General features: G+C 45.8%; 1 protein-coding gene across 1 annotated transcript in view; it reads left to right on the top strand.

Annotated features, from left to right (window-relative positions):
- Positions 1–23,931, top strand: part of nxf1b (nuclear RNA export factor 1b) — a 98,073-nt gene that overhangs the window by 16,509 nt on the left and 57,633 nt on the right. Inside the window, exons 2-5 of the mRNA XM_078427823.1 lie at positions 3,498–3,693; positions 20,528–20,672; positions 22,470–22,553; positions 23,571–23,675. Coding sequence (XP_078283949.1) covers positions 3,569–3,693; positions 20,528–20,672; positions 22,470–22,553; positions 23,571–23,675 — 459 coding nt within the window. The 5' untranslated portion in view covers positions 3,498–3,568. The remainder of the gene's footprint in view (positions 1–3,497; positions 3,694–20,527; positions 20,673–22,469; positions 22,554–23,570; positions 23,676–23,931) is intronic.

Genomic DNA, 23,931 nt, shown 5'->3' with positions numbered 1-23,931 from the left:
GTACTCTAGCATTTTGTGTCTACCTTCAGTTTGAACCAGCATCTGCAGTTATTTTCCTAAACATATTGAAGGTAGTACAATGTGGTGCAACTCAGGAACAAGCCCTTCCAGTCCATATTGGCTATCAAGCGCCATATGTTATGCCTACTGCGTGTGTTCCACTGGTTTTAGCATAATTTAAAAACCGTTGTTATCGAGCTGCTGGAATGGATAACTAGGACCAGAGGACACAGCCTCAGAATTAAAGGACGTTCCTTTAGGAAGGAGATGAGAAGGAATTTCTTTGGTAAGAGGGTGGTGAGTCTGTGGACTTCTTTGCCACAGAAGAGTGTGGAGGCCAAGATAATGGATAGTGTTAAAGCAGAGATAGATTCTTGATTAGTACGGGTGTCGGGGTGTTGTAGTTCGTGGCCTATTAACAGAAATAGTCAGACAACCCGAATTCGTTTAACCTCTTTATTCTGCTGACCCAGGTGGGAGAAAGCCTAGGCTCCGGAGCGTTCAGAAACGCTCAGGCAGCTAGTGTAGTCTCTCTCTCCGAAAACTCACATTCACACACACTTTATACCCGTAATACATGTGCCAGTACTTGGTTCCATCGCTGCCTTATACGGCAAGTTTACAATGTCCTGTAAATCTTTATGTGTCCGTCGTGACCTATGTGTCCTCTTTATTCTTGGGAACAAAGGGCAGTCCATATGGCAAGATGTTCTTAACACATCAAAGCTTTGAACGCCGGTTGCTGATATCAGAGGATGCGATCAGCCATAAACCGTGCCACATGCTGACAAACAGGATGCCTCAGCAATATAACCAAGCTGGAACATTTTACACTCCTGCAATAGCACCCACATAGCTGCTTACCCAATGTTAACCCTTACAGGGGATTATGGGGCGAAGGCGGGAGAGTGGGGTTAGGAGGCAGAGTTGGATCAGCCAAGATTGAATGGCGGAATGGACTTGATGGGCAGAATGGCCTAATTCTGCCCCTATCACGTATGACCTAATGATAACATTGATTGAATGATTTGCCTGTGAAAGCTGGCTGTTGGCACAAACCAATGTGTCCTGTCTCCGCTGTACCATATTACCTAATCTAAATGCTGTGCCATTGCTTATTATTCACCAGTGCTGATACCATACATGGTTAGCGTAGAATTGGCGGTGCACTATGTCTGCTTGACGACCTTCATCATTGTGCACAGCGGTAGAGTTGCTGCCTCACAGCGCCGGATACCCGCGTTCGATTCCGACTACGGGTGCTGTCTGTACGGAGTTTGTACGTTCTCCCCGTGACCTGCGTGGGTTTTCTCCGATATCTTCAGTTTCCTCCCGCGCTCCAAAGGCGTACTGGTTTGTGGGTTAATTGGCTTGATGTAAAATATAAATTGTCCCTATTGTTTGTGTAGGGTAGTGTTAATGTGTGGGGATCGTTGGTCGGTGTGGGCCGAAGGGCCTGTTTCCACATTGTATCTCTAAACTAAAGTTAAATTACTCCATTCAATCCCGAGTCTCATTCAGGCTTCCTGTCTAAAACTTTCTAGCACGGTGAATATTTTTCATTTGCAAATCCACCATTGTGCCATTTAACATTAAACTGCTTGCAGCCAAAATTCAGTCACATTCAGTCACCTCTGGTTATTATTGGCTAACTATCAGGAGCAGGGACCTGTTTTTATTTACTCACCTGCTGCAGAGTAGAGAGAAAATGCAGTTCGATCTCAGCTGGGACAGTGAAACAGTTGTTCACTGAGCTACGATCTGCGATTTTACATGGAATGGACTGGTTTGGAGGGATAAGGACCAAACGCGGGCAGGTGGGACTAGTGAAGCCGGGACATGTTGGCCAGTGTGAGCGGAAGGGCGTGTTTCCACACTGTGTCACTCTACGACTCTAAAACAGCTTTGTTTTGTTCATTGTCACACGTGCCGGGGTACAGTGAAAACTTTTGGGGTCTTTACAGTGAAAAGTTGGAGGAGTTCAGAACCAGGGGTCACAGTTTAAGAAGAAGGGGTAGTCCATTTAGGACTGAGATGAGGAAAAACTTTTTCACACAGATTTTTGTGAATCTGGAATTCTCTGCCACAGAAGGCAGTGGAGGCCGGCTCGCCAGATGTTTTCAAGAGATAGATTTAACTCTTAGGACTAACGGAATCAAGGGATATGGGGGGAAAAGCAGGAACGGGGTACTGATCAGCCATGATCATATTGAATGGCGGTGCTAGCTCGAAGGGCTGAATGGCCTGCTACTGCACCTATTTTTCTACGTTCTAAGTGTTGGGGTCTGTATGGTTCCTACTCGTGGGACATTAAAGCAACTGCAACATCATTAAAGCAACTGCAACTGCATTCAAGAGAGAGCTAGATAGAGCTCTTAAGGATAGCGGAGTCAGGGGGTATGGGGAGAAGGCAGGAACGGGGTACTGATTGAGAATGATCAGCCATGATCACATTGAATGGTGGTGCTGGCTCAAAGGGCTGATCCTGCACCTATTGTCTATTGTAACTTCGGATCCTTGGCAGGTGACGATCAATTGAAACGGCAGTGCTTCCATAACCCATTGAGGTGGGGAATGTCAAAGACGTACAGACACGAGGTGTCTTAAATGCTGCTCCCCAACCACGAGACTGCATCCCCAGTTCCAGAGTCTCTTGATCCCAACCCCACAAATCGCGTTCAGAGTATTCTGGAGATCACCTCTCATTCTTCTAAATCTTAGTAAAGGGTCCCAGAGATGGCATCCCAATGAACCAATGCTGTACTGACATTGAGGCATTTTGTTTGAAGTCCGGAGAAGGAAAGAATTCGCAGTGCTCTGCGTGTCATCCCATCGAAACCGTGTACAGTTACAGCACAACTTACTTCCTCTTCTATTCTGCCCTCAGTAGCAACAATTTTATTTGTTGATACTTAGTTTAGTTTAGAGATACAAAGCAGAAGCAGGCCCTTTGCCCCACCGAGTCTGCACCGACCCACGATCCCCGCACACCAACACTATCCCACACACACTAGGGACAATTTACAATTTTACAGAAGCCAATTAACCTACAAATTCAGTAGCACACTGGAGCACCCGTGGAAAACTCACGCGGTCACGGGGGAGAATCAGCACCCGTAATCTGTGGAATTCACTGCCTCAGAAGGCAGTGGAGGCCAATTCTCTGAATGCATTCAAGAGAGAGCTAGATAGAGCTCTTAAGGATAACGGAGTCAGGGGGTATGGGGAGAAGGCAGGAACGGGGTACTGATTGAGAATGATCAGCCATGATCACATTGAATGGCAGTGCTGGCTTGAAGGGCCGAATGGCCTCCTCCTACACCTATTGTCTATCCTTTCGCAGTGAATATTGAAGGGGTGGTGAGATACAGCCGTCTCCATTTTAGATTGAAGGACATTTTATGAAATAAAAAAACAATGAGGGGTGTTCCTTAGTCGCCTAAATTTCCATTAAAAAAAAAAAGTTTCTCCAATCTGATTGTAACTTTTGTTTTTAGAACACGATGACCGCGTTGGCGGAGGTTTCCCTGTCCGTAAGAAGAAGGGACGCGGCCCATTCCGGTGGAAGATGTACAGCGACGTGAATCACAAACCGAGAAACCGGGGCGGCGGAGGTGCCAACCCGCGATTGCGGTTTGAGGACGAAGACGGTGACGTGTCCATGAATGACCACGACACGCCAAGACCACGGTTGTAAGTAGCCATCTGCAGGTGTCGGCCGGGGCAGTGGCCCGGGCATGAAACGTACCGAACAGTGAAAGGCTTGGATCATGGTGCTACGGATCTTATCGAAACGTATAAGATTATTAAGGGGTTGGACACGTTAGAGGCAGGAAACATGTTCCCAATGTTGGGGGAGTCCAGAACCAGGGGCCACAGTTTAAGAATAAGGGGTAGGCCATTTAGAATGGAAATGAGGGTAAAAACCTTTTCACCCAGAGAGCTGTGAAGCTGTGGAATTCTCTGCCTCAGAAGGCAGTGGAGGCCAATTCTCTGCATGCTTTCAAGAGAGAGTTAGACAGAGCTCTTAAAGATAGCGGACGGAGTCAAGGATAGCGGACGGAGTCAAGGATAGCGGAGTCAGTCTGAAGAAGGGTCTCGACCCGAAACGTCACCCATTCCTTCTCTCCCGAGATGCTGCCTGACCTGCTGAGTTACTCCAGCATTTTGTGAATAAGCGGAGTCAAGGATACGGGGAGAAGGCAGGAGCGGGGTGCTGATTGTGCATGATCAGCCATGAAAACGGTGAATGGCAGTGCTGGCTCAAAGGGCCGAATGGCCTACTCCTGCACCTAATGTCTATTGAAGGAGACGAGGAGGAATTTCTTTAGTCAGAGGGTGGTGAATCTTTGGAATTCTTTCTACACAGAAGGCTATGGAGGCCTTCAATTAATATTTTTAAGGCAAAGCTCGATAGATTCTTGATTTATACCGGTGTCGGGTTAAGGGGAGAAGGCAGGAGGAAGAGATAGATCAGCCATGATTGAGGCGGAGTAGACTTGATGGGCCGAATGGCCTAATTCTGCCCCTATCACTTTTAACCTTAAAAACAGAATGGTCTTCAACTTTTTGTTTTAACTGCTGATTTATTTTGTACAATTTCACTAGTTTAATAATGGCAAACCTAAAACTAAAATTGGAAGAACTAATGGCAGATATGAGTTGTGATGATTTGCCTGAGTTCAGCACCCGGATTGAACCTGACATTGAACCTGACACAAAAAGATAGACACAAATAGCTGGAGTAACTCAGCGGGTCAGACAGCATCTCTGGAGAAAAGGAATAGTGACACTTCGGGTCGACACCCTTCATCGGACGGGGCCAGGCAACCCGAAACGTCACCTATTCCTTTTCTCCAGAGATGCTGCCTGACCCGCTGAGTTACTCCAGCTTTTTATGTTGACCATCATTTTAAACCAGCATCTGCAGTTCCTTCCTGCACAAAACCTCTGTGCCACCCTCATTGTCCAGAAGATTAAGTTACATGGGATTCAAGGCTAGTTGTTAAGGTGGATGCAAATATTGGCTTGGTTATAAGACAGGGGGTAGTGGTGACTGCAGATCTGTGACCAGTGGCATTCCACAAAGATCAGTGCTGAGACCTTGGTTGTTGGTGGGACATGTGGATGATCTAGTTGAAAATGTATCTGGCCTGATTAGCATGTTGACAGCACAGGGCGCCACAGGAGATCCTTTTTCCATGAGGCTCTCAAACGGTACAACTCCTCCCCCTTCTGTCATGAGGTAGACTGACCCCCCCCCCTTCCAATTTTTGCACATCCCCAATCTTGGACTTTCATGAAAAATGTTTTATGTCTCATGTATCCTGTGGTGTTTTTTGACTGTTGGCAGACCAATTTCCCTCCTGGGATAAATAAAGTTCTATCGCATCGAGCAGAAGCTTGCAGAGTTGTAGATAGTGAGGAAAGCTTTGAAATGTGCAGCGGGATAGAGATTCTATCCTGAGAACTATATTCTTCCCTCTGTATCTTCACTTCGTTCTACTTATTGTATTTGAGTTTGGCATGATTGCATTTGTACATAATATCTGATTTGATTGGCATGCAAAGGATTGCTTTTCGTTGTACCTCTGTATACGTCACAACGATAAACCTAAAAACGTATTCACAAAATGCTGGAGTAACTCAGCGGGTCAGGCAGCATCTCAGGAGAGAAAGAATGGGTGACGTTTCGGGTCGAGACCCTTCTTCAGACTGAAAACAGATTGGTTTGAAATTTGGGTGGAGAAATGCTCAATGGATTTTAATCTGGACCGGTTCAGTTTAGTTCATTGTCTTGTGTACTGAGGTACAGTGAAAAGCTTTTGTTGCGTGTTGTCCAATCAGCCGAATGACAATACACGATTACAATCGAACCATTCATTTACAGTGTACAGGTATATGATAAAGGAATAATGATATCAAGGTAGAACCTGTAAAGTCCAATCAAGGATAGTTCGAGGGACACAAATGGGGTAGATAGTAGTTCAGGACTGCTCTCTGGTTGTGGTAGGATGATTCAGATGCCTGATTACAGCTGGGAAGAAATTGTTCCTGATGTTATTATGTTATTATGATGTTATGCTATCCCTGATATTATGTAAAACTAGACCAAGTGGACCCGTTGGGCCCAAACCTCTCCTGCATTGGTGCAGCACCCTCTCCTCCCCCCTCCCCTCTCCTCCCCCCTCCCCTCTCCTCAACCCCCTCCTCAACCCCCTCTCCCCTCACAAAACAAGATAAACGAGAGTTTTAGAATATAGATATCAGATTTGATTGAACAGCATGCCAAATACTGCTTTTCACTGTACCTCCCTACACCTGACAGTAATAAATCTAAAAACCTAAACTTAAATTAGTTGGAAATTTGGGTGGAGAAATGCTCGATGGACTTTAATCAGGACAAGTGTGAGGTGTTGCATTTTGGGATGTCAAATGCAAGAGAAACATTGATGGAAAATGGTGGCATTAATCAGATATCTTGGGGTGGCTACACAGGCATAGAAAGTAAAGAAGCACATGGTATGCTTGGCTTCCTCAGTTGAGACATTGAGTATCATAGTAGTTGTGTTGCAACTTCATGAGATTTTGCCTAGGGCACATTTGGAGTATTATTTTGTTCTGGTTGCCACATTAGGGCAGCACGTTGGCGCAGCGGTAGAGTTGCTGCCTTACAGCGCCAGAGACTCGGGTTCGATCCCCACTAAAGGTGCTGCATGTGCACAGTCTGAAGAAGGGTCTCGACCCGAAACGTCACCCATTGCCTCTCTCCTGAGATGCTGCCTGACCTGCTGAGTTACTCCAACATTTTGTGAAATAAATACCTTCGCTTGTACACAGACTGTACGTTCTCCCCGTGACCTCGTGGGTTTTCTCTGAGATCTTCGCTTTCCCCCCACAATCCAAAGACATAAGGGTTTGTAGGTTAATTGGCTTGGTATGAATGTAAAAATTGTCCCTAGTGGGTGCCGGATGGTGTTCATGTGCGGGGATCGCTGGTCGGTGCGAACTCGGTGGGCCAAAGGGCCTGTTTCCGCTCTGTATCTCTAAACTGAACTAGACTAAAATGACAGGAAGGATGTGGAGACTGCAGAAAGGTGCATCAAGATGTTGTGTGGATTAGCTATAAGGAGAGAATAGAAACATAGAAAACAGGTGCAGGAGGAGGCCACTCGGCCCTTCGAGTCAGCAGCGCCATTCATTGTGATCATGGCTAATCATCCACAATCAGTAACCCGTGCCTGCCTTCTCCTCATATCCCTTGATTCCGCTAGCCCCTAGAGCTCTATCTAACTCTCTTTTAAATTCATCCAGTGAATTGGCCTCCACTGCCCTCTGTGGCAGACAATAGGTGCAGGAGTAGGCCATTCAGCCCTTCGAGCCAGCACCGCCATTCAATGCGATCATGGCTGATCACTCTCAATCAGTACCCCGTTCCTGCCTTCTCCCCATACCCCCTCACTCCGCTATCCTTAAGAGCTCTATCCAGCTCTCTCTTGAAAGCATCCAACGAACTGGCCTCCACTGCCTTCTGAGGCAGAGAATTCACACCTTCACCACTCTCTGACTGAAAAAGTTCTTCCTCATCTCCGTTCTAAATGGCCTACCCCTTATTCTTAAACTGTGGCCCCTTGTTCTGGACTCCCCCAACATTGGGAACATGTTTCCTGCCTCTAATGTGTCCAATCCCCTAATTATCTTATATGTTTCAATAAGATCCCCCCTCATCCTTCTAAATTCCAGTGTATACAAGCCTAATTGCTCCAGCCTTTCAACATACGACAGTCCCGCCATTCCGGGAATTAACCTAGTGAACCTACGCTGCACGCCCTCAATAGCAAGAATATCCTTCCTCAAATTTGGAGACCAAAACTGCACACGGTACTCCAGGTGCAGTCTCACCAGGGCCCTGTACAACTGCACACAGTACTCCAGGTGCAGTCTCACCAGGGCCCGGTACAACGGTAGAAGGACCTCTTTGCTCCTATACTCAACTCCTCTTGTTATGAAGGCCAACATTCCATTGGCTTTCTTCACTGCCTGCTGTACCTGCATGCTTCCTTTCAGTGACTGATGCACTAGGACACCCAGATCTCGTTGAACATCCCCTCTTCCTAACTTGACCACCATTCAGATAATAATCTGCCTTTCTATTCTTACTTCCAAAGTGAATAACCTCTCACTTATCTACATTAAACTGCATCTGCCATGTATCCGCCCACTCACACAACCTGTCCAAGTCACCCTGCAGCCTTATTGCATCTTCCTCACAATTCACACTACCCCCCAGCTTAGTATCATCTGCAAATTTGCTAATGGTATTTTTAATCCCTTCATCTAAGTCATTAATGTATATCGTAAATAGCTGGGGTCCCAGCACCGAACCTTGCGGTACCCCACTGGTCACTGCCTGCCATTCCGAAAGGGACCCATTTATCCCCACTCTTTGCTTTCTGTCTGTCAACCAATTTTCTATCCATGTCAGTACCCTACCCCCAATACCATGTGCTCTAATTTTGCCCACTAACCTCCTATGTGGGACCTTGTCGAAGGCTTTCTGAAAGTCGAGGTACACCGCATCCACTGACTCCCCTATCAATTTTCCTAGTTACATCCTCAAAAAATTCCAGTAGATTTGTCAAGCATGATTTCCCCTTCGTAAATCCATGCTGACTCGGAATGATCCTGTTAGTGCTATCCAAATGCTCCGCAATTTGCAGAGAATTGCACAAATTCACAACTCTGGGTGAAAAAGTGTTTTTTTTCTCATCTCAGTTTTAAATGACCTCCCACTTTATTCTTAGACTGTGGCCCCCTGGTTCTGGACTCGCCCAACGTTGATAGGTTTATAAAATCATGAGAGAGCATACATATAGATGGTCTTTTTTCCAGAATGGAAATGATAACTACCAGAGGGAATAACTGAGGGAAAGTTTAAATGCGTGGGGCAAGTTGTTTTTTAATGTGGTGGGTGCCTGGAGCACGCTGCCAAGGGAGGTGATGGACGCAGGTATGATAGCAAGGTTTAAGGGGCATTTGGAGGGACACTGGAACATGCAGTGAATAAAGGAGTACGGATGGTGTGCAGACAGATAAGATTAGTCATATTCGTCTGGAGAAGGGTCTCGACCCGAAACGTCACCCATTCCTTCTCTCCTGAGATGCTGCCTGACCTGCTGAGTTACTCCAGCATTTTGTGAATAAATACCTTTGATTTGTACCAGCATCTGCAGTTATTTTCATATACTACATATTACTATCATGGTCAGTGCAGACATTTTTTTTAAAGGCAGAGATAGATAGATTTTTGATTAGTAGAGGTGTCAGAGGATATGGGGAGAAGGGAGGGGAATGGGGTAAGGAGGGAGAGAAAGATCAGCCATGATTGAATGGTGGCGTAGACTTGATGGGCTGAATGGCCTAACTACTCCTATCAGGACCAGGGGCCACAGTTTAAGAATAAGGGGTGGGGCATTTAGAACGGAGATGAGGAAAAACTTTTTCAGTCAGAGAGTTGTAAATCTGTGGAACGCTCTGCCTCAGAAGGCAGTGGAGGCCGATTCACTGGATGCTTTCAAGAGAGAGCTAGATAGAGCTCTTAAAGATAGCGGAGTCAGGGGGTATGGGGAGATGGCAGGAACGGGGTACTGATTGTGAATGATTGGCCATGATCACATTGAATGGCGGTGCTGTCTCGAAGGGCCAAATGGCCTACTCCTGTACCTATTGTCTATATTGTCTATCACTAATGACCTTATGACATGATAGACAGAAGGGTCTATTCCAGGCCATAGAAACCAGCACACCCAGAGGAAACCCACTCACACCCATGGAGAATGTGCAAACTCTGCACAGACAACAACCCTAGTGTTGAATGAATCTGGGTCCCTGGAGCCGAGAGGCGGCAGATCTACCAGTTGTATCACTGTGCCAACCCTGCCTCTCAATGAAAAAGTATTAAGGAAAATCGGGTCCGCGCCGCCCAGCGATCCCCGCACACTAACACTATCCTACACCCACTTGGGACAATTTTTACATTTACCAAGCCAATTAACGTACAAACCTGCACGTCTTTGGAGTGTGGGAGGAAACCGAAGATCTCGGAGAAAAACCCACGCAGGTCACAGGGAGAACGTACAAATTCCATACAGACAGCACCTGTAGTCAAGATCGAACCCAGGTCTCCAGCGCTGTAAGGCAGCAACACTATCGCTGCACCACCACGCCGCCACTTGATATCCTATCAGTGTGACTTGCCTGCTTTACCCCCCTCTTTACCGAGTTTCCCTTATTGATGCCAGAAACTACTCTACTGGTAGATCCCGTTGTAGTAGTGTTCTTCAAGAGACACTGAACCCCTCTGCTACTGTAAGAAAATAACTGCAGATGCTGGTACAAATCGAAGGTATTTATTCACCAAATGCCGGAGTAACTCAACAGGTCAGGCAGCATCTCAGGAGAGAAGGAATGGGCGACGTTTCGGGTCGAGACCCTTCTTCAGACTGATGTCGGGGGCGGGGACAAAGGAAGGATATAGGTGGAGACAGGAAGATAGAGGGAGAACTGGGAAGGGGGAGGGGAAGAGAGGGACAGAGGAACTATCTAAAGTTGGAGAAGCCAATATCCCATCTACTGAAGTAATATTTGATTGAGAAAATCTATATTTGGCTGACGTTCACTGTGCGTTAAGATTGGGAATTCCCAGAGTTGTACAAAAGCATGAAGTACCATCCCTATTAATATATATATTGATTATATGTCTTTATAGAGTGGGTAGGATAAAGATAGCAGTCCTGCACTTTTGAAATAGTGTTGACACTCCGACAAGATGTGCCAACTTTTAAGTTTAAAAAATCCTAAATCCACAGCATTGTTTTGATCTTATGAACGTCCTTGAATATAAAATTAGCATTCAGCCGGTGAAAACAGGAAGCGTGCTTTAACAAAAAAATGTCAGTGGAAATCTAAAACTCTCTCTGACGGCTAGAAGGGTTAATTTAAAATGTACTTGGGATGTTTTTGTCAAAGGCAAGTGTTTTGGGATTTTTGTCAAAGGCGTGTGTTCTCACTTTCTTATATCACCATGGTCTTTGGTCCTTATGTTTATAGGTTAATTGACTTGGTAAATGTAAAAAGTGTCCCTAGTGGGTATTGGATAGCACCCCGTTTCTGGCTTCTCTCCACTGGCTCCCAGTACGGTACAGAATCAACTTCAAGCTCCTCCTGTTCACATACAAAGCCCTAAAGGGGCTCCCCCCCCCCCCCCCCCCCCGCCATATCAAAAATCTTCTAACCCACCACTCTATCTCCAGGTCCCTCAGGTCGGTCAACTTGGGGCTACTGACTATCCCGTGGTTTAGGCTTAAGCTCAGAGGTGACCGTGCTTTTGCGGTTGTAGCACCTAGACTGTGGAACAGCATCCCTCTCCCCATCAGAACTGCGCCCTCCATCGACTCCTTTAAGTCCAGGCTCAAAACCTATTTCTACTCCCTAGCGTTTGAGGCCCTCTGAGGGGGCGCTGTGAACTGTTTATGTATGTGCTGTTATGTTTGTGTGCCATTGTTTGTTCGTTCTTAGTACCTGAACTGATGTACAGCACTTAGGTCAATGTGGGTTGTTTTTAAATGTGCTATACAAATAAAATTGACTTGACTTGACTTGACTAATGTGCGGGGATCGCCGGTGGGCCGAAACGCCCTGTTTCCGTGGTGTAAGAAAATAACTGCAGATGCTGGTACTAATCGAAGGTATTTATTTCACAAAATGCTGGAGTAACTCAGCAGGTCAGGCAGCATCTCAGGAGAGAAGGAATGGGCGACGTTTCGGGTCGAGACCCTTCTTCAGACTGATGTCAGGGGGCGGGATAAAGCAAGGATATAGATGGAGACAGGAAGATAGAGGGAGATCTGGGAATGGGGAGGGGAAGAGAGGGACAGAGGAACCATCTAAAGTTGGAGAAGTCAATGTTCATACCACTGGGCTGCAAGCTGCCCAGGCGAAATATGAGGTGCTGTTCCTCCAATTTCCGGTGGGCCTCACTATGGTACTGGAGGAGGCCCATGATAGAAAGGTCAGACTGGGAGTGGGAGGGGGAGTTGACGTGCTCAGCCACCGGGAGATCAGGTTGGTTAATGCCGACTGAGCGGTGTATCTCTAAACTAAACTAAGTTAACCGTGCTGACTCCACACAAACAACAGAGGTCAGCATTGCACCTTGGCTGGAACTCTGCCACTCTGGCCCTGGCAACATCCTCGTAAATCTTCTCTGTTACCCTTTACAGCTTGACAACAGCTTTCCTATAACAGGGTGCCCAGAACTGTGCCACTCTGCCTGTACCCCTCTAAACCTTTCCTATCCACGTGCTTCTCCAAAAGCCTTTGAAGAGAATAGTTTTCAAATGCACAGCGTTGTGTGGAGGGTGAATGTAAAAATTGTCCCTAGTATGCGTAGGATAGTGTTAGTGTGCGGGGATCGCCAGGCGGCGCAGACCCGGTGGACCGAAGGGCCTGTTTCCGCGCTGTATCTCTAAATAAATAAATAAATAAATAGATAAGACGAGGATTTTTAAAATGTTCTTTTTGTGTACTCGGCAATGACAGATTTTAATGGTGTGACGTTGCAGGTGAGAAGGTGTAAATGTGAAGTTAGCATTTGAGTTTGAAGGGAACAATAGATGATTTGTAGCACTTGAGTCACTCATTAAATCAGGAATTAACAATTTAACATTAGCTGGAACTTGCACGTTATTCTCCTGATAATGATTTTGACCAACTAGTAGTGTAAGAAAATAACTGCAGATGCTGGTACAAATCAAAGGTATTTATTCACAAAATGCTGGAGTAACTCAGCAGGTCAGGCAGCATCTCAGGAGAGAAGGAATGGGTGATGTTTCGGGTCGAGACCCTTCTTCAGATGACTCCCTTTCAAATTAATTCAGCAGCTGAAAATGCTTTGAGCATTTTGAAGTACTACATAAATGCAATATTTTATTTTATTTTGTTTACTGCGATACTTTCATAAACATGTTGAAAATTTGCAAGCATTAATTGGTATGACACAAATGTTTGATTTTGCTCGCTCTCCCTTTAAACACACATATTTAAAATATTTAATATTAGTCATAGTGTTATACAGCTTGGAAACAGGCCCAACATGCCCACACCGGCCAACATGTCCCAGCTCATTAGCCCCACCTGCCTGCGTTTGGCCCATATCCCTCCATATCCATGTACCTGTCTAACTGTTTCTTAAACATTGCGATATTCCCAGCCTCAACTACCTCTTCCAGCAGCTCGTTCCATACATCCACCACCCTTTGTGTGAAAAGGTTACCCCTCAGATTCCTATTAAATCGTTGCCATTTCACCTTAAACCTCTGTCCTCTGGTGCTTGATTTCCCTACTCTGGGCAAGAGACTGTGCATCTCCCCTATCTGTTCCTCTCTTGATTTTATGCACCTCTCTCTACAAGATCACTCTCATTCACCTGCGCTCCAAGGAATAGAGTCCCAGCCTACTCAACCTCTCTCTATAGCTCAGACCCTCGAGTCCTGGCAACACCCTCGTAAATCTTCTCTGTACCCATTCCAGCTTGACAACATCTTTCCTACAAAATGCGCCCAGAACTGAACACAACACGCTAAATGCGGCCTCACCAATGCCTTGAATAACTGCAACATGACCTCCCAACTTCTATACTCAATATCTCTCAGTATTTAATCTATGCAATTTGTTCTTGGATGGTTCAGTCTTCCTATCAGCAAAAAAACTTGCACAGGTTCTCAGAAGCACCAGTTTTACTAAGTGCTAGCATGTTTGGATATCTCTGTTTTAATTGTTTCCAGTTGTGCATGTATATGGCGTGCCTTTGCAATAGTAGAGATGCTTGCTGAGTGTTTTTCAGTTAATGGATTTACGAGGAAACCAGTCCTAGTGAGGGTGGGTTTTCCAGACATACCGCATAGAACACGCATGGAGGGCTTGGTGGCGCAGCGGTAGAGTTGCTGCTTTACAGCACCAGAGACCCGGCTTCGATCCCGACTACGGGTGCTGTCTGTACGGAGTTTGTACCTTTAGATGTAGAGATACAGCGCGGAAACAGGCCCTTCGGCCTACCGAGTCCGCGCCGCCCAGCAATTCCCGCACATTAACACTACCCTATACACACTAGGGACAATTTTTTTTATTTTAACATTTACCCAGTCGAACCTAAGTCTCCGGCGCTGCATTCGCTGTAAGGCGGCAACTCTACCGCTGCGCCACCGTGCCGCCCATGCTCCTTGCGTTCTCCTTGCGTGGGTTTTCTCTGAGATCTCGGGTTTCTTCCCACATTCCAAAGACGTGCAGGGTTGTAGGTTAATTGGCTTGGTATAAATGTAAATTGTTCCCGGTGTGCGTAGGATAGTGTTAATGTGCGTGGATCGCAGGTCGGTGAGGACTCGGTGGTTCGAAGGGGGCTGTATCTCTAAACTGAACTAAACTAAACAGCACATGAACAAGCCTCCCTGGCCATTACGTCCAGGTTGAACACTTTGCCTAGGCCAGCACTTCCCTGCCCGTACATAATCCGCATCCCTCCAGGCGCCCATCGCATCATCCGAACAACTCGGCCACAATCTGGAAAGGCAACAAAAGGCACCGTTTAGCTGAAATGTTCCAAGCTTCCCCTTTATGATTCACAAGAGCACCCTCCTACTCTTTTTTTAGTTTAGTTTAGAGATACAGCGCAGAAACAGGCCCTTTTCGGCCCACCGGGTCCGCGCCGACCAGCGATCCCCGCACACTAACACTATCCTACACACACTAGGGAAAATTTTTACATTTACCAAGCCAATTAACCTACAAACCTGCATGTCTTTGGAGTGTGGGAGGAGACCGAAGACCTCGGAGAAAACCCACGCAGGTCACGGGGAGAACATACAAACTCCGTACAGACAGCACCTGTAGTCAAGATCGAACCCGGGTCTCCAGCGCTGTAAGGCAGCAACTCTATCGCTGCACCACCATGCCGCCACTTGATATCCTATCAGTGTGACTTGCCTGCTTTACCCCCCTCTTTACCGAGTTTCCCTTATTGATGCCAATCACTACTCTACTGGTAGCATCCCATTGTAGTAGTGTTCTTCAAGAGACACTGAACCCCTCTGCTACTGTAAGAAAATAACTGCAGATGCCGGTACAAATCGAAGGTATTTATTCACAAAATGCTGGAGTACTTCAGCGGGTCAGGCAGCATCTCAGGAGAGAAGGAATGGGTGACGTTTCGGGTCAAGACCCTTCGTCAGTCTGATGTCGGGGGGGCGGGACAAAGGAAGGGTATAGGTGGAGACAGGAAGATAGAGGGAGAACTGGGAAGGGGGAGGGGAAGAGAGGGACAGAGGAACTATCTAAAGTTGGAGTAGTCAATGTTCATACCGCTAGGCTGCAAGCTGCCCAAGCGAAATATGAGGTGCTCTGTGTCCTCTGCTACTGTGTTGCACAGGACCAAGCTACACCGTGAAGCGCCTAACATTGACACTGAAGAGGGTGTAATACACAACGAATCAATCAACGTTTGAAAAAGTCTTTGAGTCTAGACCTCTGAGGAGGAGGGTTTACAAAACCCAGCTTTTTTAACCTAAAAATATGCTTTATTCAGAATAATAAATATATACAAAACAAGAAATGTGCAAAACTCTTCCGACATTTTCATTAGTAGTGTTCACAAAACTATCATTATACAGGCGAAATGTGTAGGAAAGAACTGCAGATGCTGGTTTAACCAAAGATAGACACAAAATGCTGGAGTAACTCAGGCAGCGTCTCTGGCGAAATGGAATCTGTGACGTTTCGGGTCACGACCCTTCTTCCGAACAGTCTGAAGAAAGGTCTCGACCCGAAAAGTCACCCATGTGTCTACTATCTTTTGTGTCCATTTTTGATTGAACTGCGGCTTGTCTTTTCTGGATAAAATAAGAGCTTATGTGCATTAAATTTAACCATTGGCTTACTGTAGCCGCTAGGAATGAGCTGCTAAAACACTGAAGCAGCTGTTAAGTAAGTGTGGGTCATTCAGTACTGATTAGAATCACAGCTATACAACAAAGCAGCGTGTGGTGACCTTGGATTACTACAGGTAGCGTAAGAAAATAACTGCAGATGCTGGTACAAATCGAAGGTATTTATTCACAAAATGCTTGTGTAACTCAGCGGGTCAGGCAGCATCTCAGGAGAGAAGGAATGGGCGACGTTTCGGGTCGAGACCCTGAAACGTCGCCCATTCCCTTCTTTCCTGAGATGCTGCCTGACCCGCTGAGTTACTCCAGCATTTTGTGAATAAATACCTTCGATTACTACCGAGTACATACAAGTTCTTGGCTATGTCTAAGATAGACACAAAATGCTGGAGTATCTCAGCGGGCAGGCTGCGGAGATGGAATGGGTGACGTTTCGGGTCCAGACCCTTCTTCAGACCTTCATTCCTTCTCTCCAGAGATGCCGCCTGTCCCGCTGAGTTACTCCAGCACTTGGTGTAAACCAGCATCTGCAGTTCCGTCCTGCACATCTTGGCTATGTCTACATCTGTGCAACATGGCTCCAATCGTTCACCTTTTTAACACTGGCAAGTAAGAAAAACTCCACAACGTACTTTACTGTCCTATGCCAACAGTAATTCATCAATTGAGTTGCAGACCTAAAAATTAAACGTATCCCACGAAGGTTGACGTTAATATCAAAAATGTGAAAAAAATGAATATCATGCAAGCTGTGATTTAATAGATGGGTTCATGTGTGATAGGAGCGGAATTAGGCCATTCTGCCCACCAAGTCTACTCCGCCATTCAATCATGGCTGATCAATCGCCCCCTCCTAATCCCATTCTCCTGCCTTCCTCCCCATAACATTCTCCCACTGGCACCCATACTAATCAAGAATCTATCTATCTCCGCCTTAAAAATATCCCTTGACGGCCTCCACAGCTTTCTGTGGCATAGGAAAGGTGCAGAAGGATACTAGACTAAGTTCAGAAGGATTCTAAGAACGGCACGGTGGCGCAGCGGTAGAGTTGCTGCCTTACAGTGAATGCAGCGCCGGAGACTCAGGTTCGATCATGACTACGGGCGCCATCTGTACGGAGTTTGTACGTTTTCCCCGTGACCTGCGTGGGTTTTCTCCGATTTCCTCCCACACTCCAAAGACGTACAGGTATGTAGGTTAATTGACTGGGTAAATGTAAAAATTGTCCCTAGTGTGTGTAGGATAGTGTTAATGTGCGGGGATCGCTGGGCGGCGCGGACTCGGTGGGCCGAAGGGCTTGTTTCCGCGTTGTATCTCTAAATCTAAATCTAGACCAAGTGGACCCGTTGGGCCCAAACCTCTCCTGCATTGGTGTAGCACCCTCTCCTCCCCCTCCCTCCCTCCACCCCCCTTCTCGTTCCCCTCAACCCCCCTTATCCTCCCCCCCCCTCCTTCCCTCCCTCTCCCTTCTTCCCTCCCCTCCTAGAAGATAGGTTTAAACTTTAAAATGTGAATAACTTTAAAAATATAACACCGATTTCAATGAAACTTCTTCCATTGGCACCAAAGGGACGAGTAAGGTGGGCCTAAAACTGTCACGCTATCGTGTACCATTTTGGCTATAGTTCAGGAACAAACAAACAAGAGTTTTAGTATATAGATGGGCCAAACACTGGTGTAGATGGGGCATCTTGGTCGGTTGGGCTGAAGGGCATATGACTGGCTCCCAAATGTGGCAATTATGTGCCCATTTGGGAGATAAGATGCGGTAGACGGTCCACAAGGAGAATTCCTGAAATATTTTATGAATATGATTTTTTTTCATAATTCATTTGTTATTTCTTCATTCCACTTTTATTCTCTCTTTACCATCTTGATCTTTTCCTTACTCTTATCGCTGCATTATTTGATTCACTTTTATGGTAATTATATTTAGTTTGACCATCAATCACCCATTTGTACTAGTTCAGCATATTCCACTTTTGCATCCACTCCCTACACATGTGGGCCAATTTACAGGGGGCTAATTAATCCTACAAACCCACATATCTTTGGGATGTGGGAGGAAACCGGAGCACCCGGAGGAAATCCACATGGTCACAGGGAAAATAGAGGTACGGATTTTTTGATTTAGAGATACAGCGCGGAAACAGGCCCTTCGGCCCACCGGGTCCGCGCCGCCCAGCGATCCCCGCACATTAACACTATCCTACACACCCTAGGGGGGATTTTTACATTTGCTCAGCCAATTATCTTACAAATCTGCACGTCTTTGGAGTGTGGGAGGAAACTGAAGATCTCAGAGAAAACCCACGCAGGTCACGGGGAGAACGTACAAACTCCGTACAAACGGCGCCCGTAGTCAGACCTGAGTCTCCGGCGCTGCATTCGCTGTAAGGCAGCAACTCTACCGCTGCGCCACCGTGCCGGATCGATCCAGATTTCTGGTACTGTGAGGCAGCAGCACTACCTACTGTACCTCTCCGGTATCTTCAACATTATACACAACAAAGTAGCATGTGGTGGCCCGGGATTACTACAGAATACATACAAGTTCTTGGCTGAGCAGGATAGACACAAAATGCTGGAGTAACTTAGCAGGACAGGCAGCATCTCTGGAGAGAAGGAATAGGTGACATTTTGGGTCGAGACCCATCTTCAGACCTTCATTCCTTCTCCAGAGATGCTGCCAGTCCCACTGAGTTACTCCGGCATTTTGTGTAATATTCAGGGTATTAATCAGCTGCCTTTCAACATAATGTACACTGATAGGAGTATGAGCAAAGACAAATTTGGAGGGTAAATATTCTTGAGTGTCACAACCACGTATTCTGATAAATGGCATCAACAGAATAAACCCACAAAAGTCGTATTGGGAAGAGGTGATATAAGTGAGGGCTTTGTCACTTGGCATGAAAGATTAAAGGGGGCAGGTGAGAGGAGGGGTAGACTGACTGATTGCTACAGATTTTAAAGATCATGAGGACTTACAATGGTGTAAATAGGTTCAATCCATTAATTCACAGGTCAGTAATGAGGGAGAGGAAGTTTACAGTATCACAAGTAATTATTTCAAAAAGTAATGTCAACAAAGATTAGAATGCAGTTCCCCGCGTTACAGATCATTGTTGAGGCAGGATCCAAAAGCTGTTAAGAGGATTAAAAGTTTGTAAAAGGAACATGGGACGATGTGGATGGGAGCATCACACCGGGTTCAGACTAGATGGCTCATGGAGATAAACGGCACATGATTGGGCCACATAGCCAATGTCTGATTAATTTTGGCTTTCTATGGCTCTCTCAAGAATTTGTGTTATCAGTGAGTTGTTTCAGCATTTAACATCAGCAATCAGTCTGATTAAAAATCCCAGTGTAGACGTATGTGGGACCTTATCATACGTGGGACCTTGTCTGTTTCCTGATTTGTTTCGCATAAACCCAATTACCAGGAATGTTGGCATTTGCATCAATAATAAAAGGAAAAGACTAACACACTCTGTTAAACTAGACTTGTATTTGCATTGCACCTTAGTAGGTAGCTGAAGTAGTGTGCTGTGACTTAATTTTTGAAATGGAAGCAAATTTAAATACAACTGGACCAAGTGGGCCCAAACCTCTCCTGCATTGGTGCAGCACCCTCTCCTCCCCTCCCCCTCCTCTTCCCTCCCCCTCCCTCCCCTCCCTCCCTCCCCTCTCTCCCTCCCCTCCCCCCCCCCCACTCCATCCCCCTCAACCCCCCTTATCCTCCCCTCTCCCTCCCTAGGAGATAGATTTAAACTTTAAAATGTGAATAACTTAAAAAATATAACCGATTTCAATGAAACTTCTTCCATTAGCACCAAAGGGACGACGGTGAGTAAGGTGGGCCTAAAATCGTCGCGCTACCGTGTACCATTTTGGCTGTAGTTCAGGAACAAACAAACAAACAAACAAACAAACGAGAGTTTTAGTATATAGATATTGCCAAAAAAATCAGTGAGAGAAATGGATAGTCAATTTTAAGTTCATTAAATGGTGGAGGAGTGTTGGCCAGGGTTGTTGATGGAGTGTTGGGAAGGAACTGCAGATGCTGGTTTAAACCGAAGATAGACACAAAAAGCTGGAGTAACTCAGCGGGACAGGCAGCATCTCTGGAGAGAAGGAACGGGTGAGATTTCAGGTCAAGACCCTTCTTCAGACTGAAGACAGACAGACAGACATAAATGCCTATTGTACGTCTTCTTTAGACAGACATAAAATAGGCATTTGAGCCCAAATCCTACGGCCCACTATAAAACATGGACAGGTGGCGGGGGTGTGGAGGTAGTTGAGGCAGGGACTATTCCAACGTCTGACAGGTACGTGGATAGGACAGGTTTGGAGGGATGTGGGCCAAACGCAGGCAGGTGGGCCAAGTGTAGTTGAGATATGTTGGCCGGTGTGGGAAAGTTGGACCGAAGGGCCCGTTTTCCACACCGTATGACTGTATGACTCTATAACCGCTGCTGGCGACGTGTTGTGACTGTTCTTCCCCTTTCTTGTTGATCCGCAGTTCGCCCTATGGATCCAGACCGTCTCGCCGCCCAGGCAACTGGCACGATAGTGAAGGTGGCCCCTCGAATATTCACGTTACAGTGAAGCCAAATTCAGAGAGGAGCGCAAATAACAACACTAGGAGGAATTGGTTTAAAATCACTGTACGTCTTGACTCTGCGAATTGGCTTTGATGTTCTGTTGTACATGTAAAGCAACACTTGTGTGCGGGTCAGCCTTTGCAAAGGCAGAAATTTGAGCTTAGCTTTATTTTGTTTGTTGCTTTTTTAAGTTTAGTTTAAGTTTAGAGATATGGAATAGAGATGAACAATATGTACGCCAAAGGATTTAATTCTGACTGCTCTTTTCTTCCGGACCTTCCACTGATATCATAATCATACATCATTAGCCAAGATATGCAGGAAAATAACTGCAGTTGCTGGTTCAAATCGAAGGTAGACACAAAATGCTGGAGTAACTCAGCGTGACAGGCAGCATCTCAGGAGAGAAGGAACGGGTGACGTTTCGGGTCAAGACCCTTCCTCAGACTGCCGTCAATCCCACAGTCGCAGTTTGGATGTTTCTGACATTTGCAGTTAAAAATTGGTATCACTAAGAGCGATGATAGAAGGAATGGGTGAGGTTTTGGGTCGAGACCTGAAGAAGGGTCGAGACCAGAAACGTCACCCATTCCTTCTCTCCAGAGATGCTGCCTGTCCCGCTGAGTTACTCCAGCATTTTGTGTTTATTTTTGGTGTTAATCAACATCTGCAGTTCCGTACCAATTTTCTATTATGAGTAAAGTCTTGCGGCAAAAATCCCAGCGGTACACCACTTGCTACAAGCCTCCACTCATTTTAAGTAAAGTTGAGACTTTTGTATTATCTATTTTATTTTTGCATCATTTGGGGCAGGTCTTTCCTGTAGACAAAAAAAATTGCCAGTACATGGGTCATTCCTTGTCCTTGGTGTAGAGCAGATCATTGCCTGAAAGATTGCTTATGCTCTTTACAAGGGCCCGGCTGCCTAATTTAATGAATCAATTTTACTTTTGTAATAAAAATCCACTTTTTTTGGAGCCAGTTTGAAAAAAAAAAGGACTGATTTAGGATATATTTATAACACCAAACAACAATGACAAGGAATGGAGATACACACACGCACACATTCATACGCACGCAAATACACATGCACGCATACACACACACACACAAACATACATACGCACACATACATACATGCACACGCACACAAACATACATACGCACACAAACATGCACACGCACACAATCATACACACACACGCACACAAACATACATACGCACACATACATACACCGCATGCATACATACACACGCACACAAACATACATACATATGCACACAAACATGTATACACGCACACGTGCATACACACGCACATAAACATACATACACGTGCACACAAACGTACATACACGCACACAAACATACATACACACGCACACAAACATACATACACGGGGAGAAGGCAGGAGAATGGGGTTAGGGTGAGATAGATCAGCCATGATTGAATGCTGCAGCAGACATGATGGGCCGAATGGCCCCATTCTATTCCTATCACTTGTGACCTGATGACATGCACACACACGAACATACAGCATGGAAACATGCTCTTTAGCCCAACTTGCCCGCGCCAACCAACATGCCCCATCTACACTTGTCCCATCTGCCTGCATTTGACACATATCCCTCTAAACCCATTCTATCCATATACCTGTCTAAATATCTCTTAAACTTTGTGATGGTACCTGCCTCAACTACCTCCTGCAGCTCGTTCCATACACTCACTACCCTTTGTATTTTAAAAAAATGTTGCCCTTCAGGTTCCTATTAAATTTCCCCTACTCTGGGTAAAAGACTGTGCAATTACCCAATCTACTCTCTGTCTTCGACTATAACTGTCTTTGCTCTCTCATCAGATTCCCTATGGAAAGAAATACGACAAGACCTGGCTTTTATCAAACTTGCAGTCTATGTGTTCTGTTCCCTTTAATCCTGTCCAGGTAAGAACGAAGGCATCTCATTCTTCAGAGAAACCAGTTTGTCGAGAAAATTATGGCTTTAGAATTAGATTTTACTGCTTTTGCTTAGATATAATTAAAGCACTGGTGAGGATGGAAAATGCACAACTGCCTTTGACCAGTGTAAGAAAATAACTGCAGATGCTGGTACAAATCGAAGGTATTTATTCACAAAATGCTGGAGTAACTCAGCAGGTCAGGCAGCATCTCAGGAGAGAAGGAATGGGTGACGTTTCAGGTCGAGACCCTTCTTCCTCTGAAGAAGAAGGGTCTCGACCCGAAACGTCACCCATTCCTTCTCTCCTGAGATGCTGCCTGACCTGCTGAGTTACTCCAGCATTTTGTGAATAAACTGCTTTTGACCATGTCAGTGCTTCCTTGTGCAGCTGACTGGAAATTCTGACACTATACAAATTGAATTATAATTCTGTACATGAGTATACAATTTATCAGTTGCTGTTGTATCCCAGTAAATATTAGTGCCTTCAAGTTAAAGGACAAGTAAATGGCTGATAGCATGTTGTCGCAGCGGTAGAGTTGCTGCCTTACAGCGAATGCAGCGCCGGAGACCTGGGTTCGATCCCGACCACGGGCGCTGTCTGTACGGAGTTTGTACGTTCTCCCCGTGACCTGCGTGGGTTTTCTCCGAGATCTTCGGTTTCCTCCCACACTCCAAAGGTTTGTAGGTTAATTGGCTGGGCATATGTTTAAAAAAATTGTCCCTAGTGGGTGTAGGATAGTATCAGTGTGCGGGGATCGCTGGGCGGCACGGACCCGGTGGGCCGAAGGGCCTGTTTCTGCGCTGTATCTCTAAATCTAAAAATCTATATTAAAAAAACGGCGTACAGACAGCACCAGTTGTCGGGATCGATCCTGGGTCTCTGGCGCTGTAAGGCAGCTACTCTACCGCTGCGCCCCCATGCCACTCTGCACGGAATGGATTGAGAGTTTGAAATCAGCCATTACTGGACAATAATTCATGGTTGTATTTTTTGACAGTTCCATTATGATGGTAATAAGGCATTGTTCTATGTGGAAGATTCAACAACTGCAAACGCTCTGAAGCAGATATCCAGAAGGATCGTTGACAAAGATTTATACCGGGTAACTGGCTTTATCTGTTTTTCGCGATAAGGTGGTCTTGTGTTTTTATCTATGATTTAAGCATTGGATAGAAATGACAGGGTAAACCATCAAAATTACTTGCGGTGAGCCCTCCCGTAAAAACCCTTGATTCGGTACTGAACCAACTTCTGCATGGGATTTTCACTTTACTGGCCACAGTTTCACATTCCTCAGGTGGTCACCAGAGCCCACTGCTATTGAGTGTCAGTAACCGAGTCATGTGTAGGAAGGAACT

The sequence above is a fragment of the Rhinoraja longicauda genome, chromosome 34 (genome assembly GCF_053455715.1).
Source record: "Rhinoraja longicauda isolate Sanriku21f chromosome 34, sRhiLon1.1, whole genome shotgun sequence".
Lineage (NCBI taxonomy): Eukaryota > Metazoa > Chordata > Chondrichthyes > Rajiformes > Arhynchobatidae > Rhinoraja > Rhinoraja longicauda.
This window is presented reverse-complemented; position numbering and strand designations above follow the sequence as displayed.